At 32.8% G+C, this 8,820-nt stretch overlaps 1 protein-coding gene across 1 annotated transcript in view; it reads left to right on the plus strand.

The window, feature by feature from the left end:
- Positions 1–8,820, plus strand: part of LOC101235093 (serine/threonine-protein phosphatase 2A 56 kDa regulatory subunit gamma isoform) — a 61,194-nt gene that overhangs the window by 5,832 nt on the left and 46,542 nt on the right. The window contains exon 2 of the mRNA XM_065804836.1: positions 8,535–8,573. Coding sequence (XP_065660908.1) covers positions 8,535–8,573 — 39 coding nt within the window. The remainder of the gene's footprint in view (positions 1–8,534; positions 8,574–8,820) is intronic.

Genomic DNA, 8,820 nt, shown 5'->3' on the forward strand with positions numbered 1-8,820 from the left:
TTAAAAAGGCTTTAAATTAAGGTTTCTTATTCTCTCTCTCTCTCTCTCTCTCTCTCTCTCTCTCTCTCTATATATATATATATATATATATATATATATATATATATATATATATATATATATATATATATATATATATATATATATATATATATATATATATATATATATATATATATATATTTATTTATATATATATACCCTCTTTAGTCTGTTGGCATTGTTAATTATAGTTTCTGGAGTGTCAAAAAAGTTCTCTAAAAAAGGTTTTAAATTAAGGTTAATTATTCTATATATATATAGCTAAGAAATATTTCTGTAGGGCTTAAAATATTGGAAAGAGTAATGAAGTTACAAATGAAATAAAAAAATTAGTTATAAAATATGAGAGAAAAATCTTTTACAGAAAGATTTCTGATGTTTACTATGCTTTAAAATCAGGGATAAATCACATTATCAAGAGATTTTGTCAGTGCAAAGTTATTGAAAATAAATCTTGCACTAAAAGATCTAAAGTTACAACTGAAAAGGGTGATAGATTGTAGGTAAAGTATTCCATGAATGATTCTCACGAGATTGCTTGAAAATAATACAATGAGATGTGAGTTTCATGACACAAATATGTCAAAGTAATCCATTTGACTTTTTGTCCAAAATAAAAAAGGCAGATTTCTTGGACGAATCCAATTTTATTTTTTAGTAGTAACAGTAGTATGAAAAACTCTAGTAGGAGTAAAATTTAATTTAAAATATCAGTTAGCTACTGTTAAATATGGAGGAGAAAATGTTATGGTTCAATGGTGTTTTAGTTGTGACAATGTGGGTCACATTCATTGCATAAAAGTTATTATGGGGCAGACAGTTTGTTTAGACTATATAAATAAAATGGAATTTAAAATAGTGATTCAAAGAATTGTTTTGAATCTGTTAATACTGTTAATGATTTTTCACAAACAATCAAAACTCTTGAATGGTTATTGTATTTAAAAAAATTGGTAATATTGTAAAAAATACGAAACATGTTGTCTTATCTAAGTAGAAAATTTGAAACTTCAATTTTAGATTTGTCATGGCTCTCCCCTCTCTTGATGATTTCTGTTTGCTAAAATTACGTCATCCTCTTAGTTTCGCCATTTGTATAGCATTAGGTACAAATGTCTATAAGTGTAAACATCTTTTGCATTAAGTTTACCGGGCGTATATTGAACGATTGTGAATAATATATGTATAACCATTGGATAAATGAAGAAATGCATCTAGGAGTAAAACAAGCAATTTTATAATTCTCTTTTAAGCTCTACGTTAGTGAAAAAAGTGCGCTTTTTTTGTTCTTAAAGCAATTCTTTAAAATGAATTATTTTACTAAAAAATATTGAAGTAAATAAGGAATAAGTATATAAATGATCGGTGGGGAACAGATAAGGATAGAAATGGTCGGTTTGGTGAAGATCTGTGTTTTATGGGCATGGACTGCTAGGATATATAAATGAATAAAAAGTATAGAGTAAGTAGGTGCGGAATAGACTTACAAAGACCCTTATTTTTATGGGTCTAGTCAGCTAGTATTTAATTTTACAAAAAAAGTTTCAAAATATAACATGTTTTTATGTTGAAAAAAAATTAAAAAAATTAATCAAGTTATAATATAAAAATAATAAAAAAATTATTAATAAAATATAGATAAAAAATAGAAATTGTGTTTTATGTTATAATTGTGAGAAAAACTGTAAAATAATTATTTGAAATAGAACAGCTATTGATTCATAAAAAGGAAACACTTACTGGTTTCTAACTATTAAAAATTTTTTTAGTGATAAATCTATCAACAAATACATTTTTGCAGGTTTTTCTTTTTGCAATTCATGTTATACCCCTTTATTAAGTTAAGGTTATTTCAAACTAGGGTTGAGCTTTTACCGAATATTTACTAGTAAAATTGTATCGGTATTAAAATGGTATCGGTAAAATTATGTCAACAAATTTCGGTAGAAGATTTTTACTATACTATAAATTGAACAATTCATTTAAAGTCCCCAATTATGAAATTAATCTTCTTTTCTTTGCTACCTTTGTGAATAATATTTTGCTGTAAAAAGAAGTTATGATTTTCAGCCGCACCTAGTAGAGTATCATAAATATATTCTTATTGTTTAAAATTTCTTTATCACGGTCAGAAACCCATTCGAAACATCATTCCTAATGTTATGTATACTTGTTTATTTGTTTGTCTCTATAACAAAACTCTAAAAAACGAAGATGGTAATCAGAATTATTATGCTCAAAAATGCTTCTTTTTTTTTTTTTAAACATCTTCGCTTCCAACAAGGCTGCAAGCAGCCACTAATTAAAGTTGGAAGTTACTGAAAGAGAAAAGATGAAGATTGTAGAGCAAGATAATGATTGACAGACGACTTAAAAGATTGCAAATTATATGAGTCAGGAAAGCAAGATGAAGGAAGCGAATTCCAAAGAGCTGATGTTCGAGGAAAAAAACTAGACGAATAAGCATTTTTGGAGCACTTAGGAACAGTCACAGAAAAAGGATGACACTTAATTGAATGACGAGTAACACGAGAATGAATTATAGTAGATGGCACAAGAGACGCTAGCTCTTTAGAGCAGTGCCCATTATAGTATTTGTAGAAAAGAGAAAGAGAAGCAACATTACGACGATGTGATAATGGTTGGAGGTTGGCTGCAAGAGCAGGTCCAACTATGTTTACAACACGTTTTTGCACCTTGTCTAAAAGAGAAAGGGCATCATTAGAAGATCTGCCCCAGATATGGCAACAATATTCCATACAAGGCCGGATTTGAGATTTATAGAGATAGAGAATAGAATCCGAAGTAAGAAAGTGACGAGCTCGATAAAGAGATGCAACCTTAGCAGAGGCTAATTTTGCAACTGATTTGATATATGGTTTCCAAGAAAGATTAGAAGTAAGAGTTAATCCTAGAAGATGAAGAGTAGGTGACTCATCGAGTACATCACCGTTCATAAATATAGGAAGTTCTAAATTATTGCGATAACAATTGGCTGAAAAAAATTGAGTTTTATCTGAGTTAAAGTTCACCAGCCACTGAGAGCCCCATGCTGTAGCAGAAGTAAGATCTTTTTCAAGCTCAAATGCCCCCTCCAAGCAAATTAATGATCGTTATTGTAAGAAGATATGCCCACTCCAAGCAGATTAATGATCGTTATTGTAGAAGATCGTTAATGTAAATTAACGATCTTCCAGATCGTTAATTTACATTAACGATTCTCTCTCAATCAATAAAAAAAAAGAATATAGGGCCAAGGATAGAACCTTGAGGAACCCTTGAAGTTACAGAATAAGAAGATGAGTGTTGTCCATCGAGGACAACTTTTATGCTATGATTGGAAAGGTAGGATTCAATGATCTTAAAGATGTTGCCGGATACACCATAAGAAGGAAACTTATGAAGAAGACCAGCATGCCAAACTTTATCGAAAGCTTTTGAAATGTCAAGAGCGATGGCCTTAGCCTCTCCACCTTTGTCTAATGCACGATAAAACCTGTCAGTTATTACTGTTAACAAATCAGCTGTAGAACGAGAAGATCGAAATCCATATTGATGGTCAGAAAGTAAGTGATTAGATTCAAGATGAGAAATTAAGTGTTTCTTAATTAAAGATTCAAAAACCTTGCTTATGATAGGAAGAAGACTTATGGGACGGTAGTTAGATGAATCAGATCGCTCTCCAGAATTTTTGAAGATAGGGATAACAGATGCCGCTTTCCAGCAGGCTGGAAAGCAAGACTCTGATAAGCACTTGTTGAATAGTTTTGAGAGTATAGGCGACAGCTCCGGAGAACACTTCTGCAAGACAATAACAGGTATGTTGTCTGGCCCACAAGCTGTAGAAGAGTCTAGGCAGGAAATCACTTTAGATTCAGATGCTGGAGTGATATGAATGTCAAGCAATGGATCAACCTGTTTGTTGGTAATATCAGGTAGAAAGCAGCTAGTGGAATCAAGAGATGATATTGGTGAAAAGTTTTTAGCAAACAATTCAGCTTTGTCTTTAGGTGATGTGACAAAGTCTGAACCATTCAAGAGAGGTGGAATTATAGATTTGCCCTTATTATTGATATTATTAAAGATTCTCCAGAAGTCACGAGAACCTAAGTTTTGAGATGAGATACGAGATTTCATGACCTGAGAATAGCGGGTTTTGGCGTTAGACAAAACCTTTTTACAATTGTTTCTAGCAGTAATAAAGAGATGCCTGTTTTCTGGAGAATTGTTTTGCTGATAAATATGGAAGTAACGGTTTCGATTGGCAATCGCAGCAGCACAGTGTGAAGAAAACTATGGAGGAGAGTAAGGCTTGACCTGGAATCGTCGAGAGGGAATAAAAGATTCCATGCCAGCCTGAATCCACGAAGTTATGTAAGAAGCACATTTGTCGACAGGAAGACGAAAGATTTCTACCCAAGGGCCATCACGAAGAAAATCATGGAAAGAATCCCAGTCAGCTTTACTGTAGTTGTAAGAGGTTCGATAATTGGGGGATTCAGTTGATGAAGAAGAATGAGATAATAGTTTTAGAGAGATCAAACTGTGATCAGAAGCACCTAAGGGTGAATGTGGAGAAACTGAGCACTGACTAGGATAAGAAACAAGACATAAGTCGAGTAGAGAAGGTAAATGATTCGGGTTGTCTGGAAAGCGAGTTGGAAAGTTGACTAATTGAGTTAGGGATTGAGAAAGGCAAAATTTGTGGGCTTTAATGCCTGCCGAATCACTGACACTAGAGCCAAGCCATTCAGAGTGGTGAGCATTAAAGTCACCAACAACAACTATATTAGCTGATGGATAAAGAGAGAGGGCTTGGTCAATATGATCAGAAATAACGTCAAAAAGTGTGCAGTCTTGAGATGAAGGAGAGCGATATAGAACAAAGAGAAAGGCAATAGAGTGAAGTGGTGCTAAACGAAAGCACATAAAAGAATAGTCTGTGGTTTCAAACCTAGTTTCACGACAAATGGGTAAATTCTTACAAATGTGAATGCTCAGGCCAAACATGTGACTAATGGAGTCTTTACGAATTAGAGGAAGATAACCATCAACACTAAGATCACAAGATGAGACAGCTGAACTCAAATTAGTCTCACAAAGAGCAAGTAGGTCTGGTGAACTTTGCAAGAGATAAGACTCAACAGAAGAAAAGTTACTTCGAAGACCACAAATATTAGTGAATGATAGGTTTAGAGAACTTGGTGATGATGATGGTTTTTTGTGTTTTATAGTTTTTGGTACTTTATTCATTTTTAAATTAGATAGAAGAACTTGACTCAAAGCGTAGATAGTACTCAGAACACTGTTTAATAGCCCAAGCAATTGTCTCATTACTACTAAAAAACCCTAAGCCATAACAAAGGGCTCCAAATGTGGCCAAAAGTACAAACAGGGACACCATCCATGCGCAACATGGCACTGTTAATACTTTGATATTTTTCAGCTGTTGATGCAATCAGCCTCTCTGAGAGCTACCACAGAGTTCGGGAAACCTGACTACCAGCCGGCCTCAGAACCATAAAACTGAGTTTTAGAGCTGTACCCTCATTAGGAGATAATAGAATGAGTTGCCTAGTCATAAAAACAGAGACACAAGCAAAACCCATGCATTGATTCAAGAAGATCCAGCATTCAACATCCTAAACTGGAAACAGTGTATTAAAAAGACATCTGCGCCAGTCTAATAAATGAAGAGGCGAGGCTGGTCAACAAATAGAATCTGTTTACCCCTTAAGTCTTTGCCTAGGAGGCCTTCTACAAGACAGTAGCCGGGTGCATTTAACATCTGCCCAAGATGAGTATTTTTATCGAGACACCATCTCTAGCCTTTACTCAACCAAGAGCCCCAAGGCATGGGGTGTTTTAAATCGGAGTTGGCATCTTCTAGCCTTTGCCTAAAAAGGCATATCCTACAAGGCAGCAGGACATGAAGCAGATTGTACTGGGTTACATGTTACCAGTAGCAGGATAACCTGATCTGACATCAAATTACAAGTTCATAGGAAAAAGACAAATTACATTAGGAAAAAGACAATTTACAATACAATAAAGACAAGGATTTAATAAAGATTAGGAAAATAATAGATTAGGAAAATAAAGATTAGGTTAAGTATAATAAGATTAGGAATAAGGAATATAATAAGATTAGGAATTAGAAAATATTTTTAAAAATATTTAAAATATTTTAAAAGGTTTGAAATAGCTTAATCAATAAATTAAAAATTTAATAATCACTTTTCTATCAACTAAACTGTTTGTTTTGTTTGGAAACTAATTCTGTTGGTTAAGTTTCGTCTGAACATTTTAAGAAAAACATTACTACTTTCTTGTGATATATTTATTGTTGCATTTATCAATCAATTTGATTTACTTTCGGTCAAAATGTCAGGCGTTTGGAAACCACCTTAAACAAAGGAAAAACAGTGACTTGCAAAATATGTGGAATGTGGTATCACCTAGACAAAAAACGAAGAATCAAAAAAGAAACACAGGAAAAGTTAACAACAAAAGCTGCAACAGAATCAAAAAAGCCTAAGATTTCAACTTTTTTCCCATAGCAACCAATTGAAGAAGTGATTTCAAGACTTACAGCACTGGATGGATTTAGTTTCCACGTCATTGTTAACAACTCTTTCATTCGATTTGCCATGTGTGAAAAAGGTTATGATTTTCTAAAAAATCACAAGCAAGCAATCCAGTCAGTTAAAAAGTTTGCAGCTGGCGTGAGAAATGACCTTAAAAATACTTTTAAATCTTTAGTGACCATTGGAAAATGCTTTTCAATTACACTGGATGAGTACACTTCTTTGAAAAATCGAAGGTACATGAATATTAATATTCATCAAAAACACTCATACTGAAATCTGGGGTTGACTCGAATTTCTGGATCACTGTCAGCTGAAAAAGCTGCAGCAGTTGTCACAGAAAAAGTGGCCGAATTTGGGTTAAACATTAGGGACAGCATTGTCTGCTCAGTTGCAGATGGAGCTTCCATGATGGTTAACTTTGGAAACTGTTTCAACTGAGCATCAAATGTGTTACACCCATGGAATTCATTTGTCAAAAAATTGCAAGTAGCAAGCAACAAAGATGAAGTCAGCAGTGATGAATCCGAATCTGACACCGAAGTCAGTTTTCTTGATGCTGCCATGGATGAAAACATTCCCATTCCAAAAATGAAAGTGCACTTGCAATCTGTCATCACAAAAGTCCGAAAAATTGTCAAGTTGTTTTGAAAATTCCAGTCAAAAATAATGTCCTCCTTGAAGAAATCAAGAAACAGCACAGAAAAGCGGTTTCATTTATCCTTGACTGCAGAACAGGATGGATCAATCTACTGTCGATGATTCAACAGTTTCTCAAAGTTAGAGGTTCACTCAGAAAAATGTTGAAAGACGTTTCTCCACATTTGATTTGCAGTAATGATGAAGTATACATTTTATATGGCATTGTTGCTGCTCTTGAACAGTCAAATTGGCAGCAGAAGCCCTTTACCAACAGGATGCAACTCTTCTTACTGCTGAGGGAATTTTCAAGTTTCTTATAAACAGACTGAAACAACAAGATTCAACTCTTTGTATTGCAATGAAGAGTGCAATTCTGAGACATTTTGAAGAGGGAAGGCAGAGCAACCTTGTAAGCTTGTACAGATACCTTTCCAATCCAGAATATTTATCCGACATTAAAGAACATGGAGTTTTCAAAATGCCTTCGAAGTCTGTACTTCAAAAGACTGCCAAAGATTTGTTATCTAGACTATTCCCAATGAATCCAGATAACATAGAGTTCTTAGAATTCATTCAAGAAGTGTGTGGCTCAGAAAATCTCAATGAAAATCCACTTTCACTTAAAGATGAACTTGAAGAAGCAATTCAGCATTCAACCAAAAAACAGCACCACAATTCAAACGACGAATTCAAAGCCATTTCAAAAAAAATGTTTGTCTATGAAGCTACTGGAAAGAGAATTGCCAATCTTGAACTTTTTTCAATGCGCTGAAGACTATCCCTCCAACAAGTATTGAGCTGAGCGAGCCTTCTCTGCTGCTGGATTATTTGTGACCAAAATTCAATCCAGAATGAATGACAACTTACTTGATACATTTTGTTTCCTCAAAGCTCATTTTTTATCAATATAACAATTATCAATAAAGATGTTAAATCTGAATCTTTTAAAGACTTGATTTTAAAACAAAAAAATTTTTATACGAGTTTCTATGATTTATTTATTTTTTACTAATTTTACCAATATTTACCGGTAAATTATGCTTTTTTTACCGATTTACCGGTAAATTTAAAAGTTGGTAAAAGCTCAACACTATTTCAAACCATTAGTATTTTTTGAAAGTACTAATGGTTTACAATAATAAAACTTTTAAATATTTCTGTCAGAAAGATCAAATAAAATAGACTAAAATTTTTTTTCATGTTTTTCAAAAAAAAAAAAAAAAATTTTTTATGTTTTTATCATAGTGTATTGTTGTTTTTTAGAATTCTGAAAAAAAAGACAAAGGGAAGGAAGAAGAAAATGTAAGTTTTATATTAATTAAAATCTTTTTACCATATATAAGAAATGATAAGAAAAGCCTGATAAGAAAGAACAGTAACTATAAAATATCCATTTTGCTGCATTTTTTTGCTAATTAAAGCAAAAAAAAAAATTATTTGCTATAATATTAAAACTCATTAATTATTACAACCAAAAAATTAAAAAAATTTGTATGATTTTGTATGGTTTGCATATGAAAATTAAAATAAGGTGAATATTTTACAGATA

This window comes from Hydra vulgaris, chromosome 09 (assembly GCF_038396675.1).
Source record: "Hydra vulgaris chromosome 09, alternate assembly HydraT2T_AEP".
NCBI lineage: Eukaryota > Metazoa > Cnidaria > Hydrozoa > Anthoathecata > Hydridae > Hydra > Hydra vulgaris.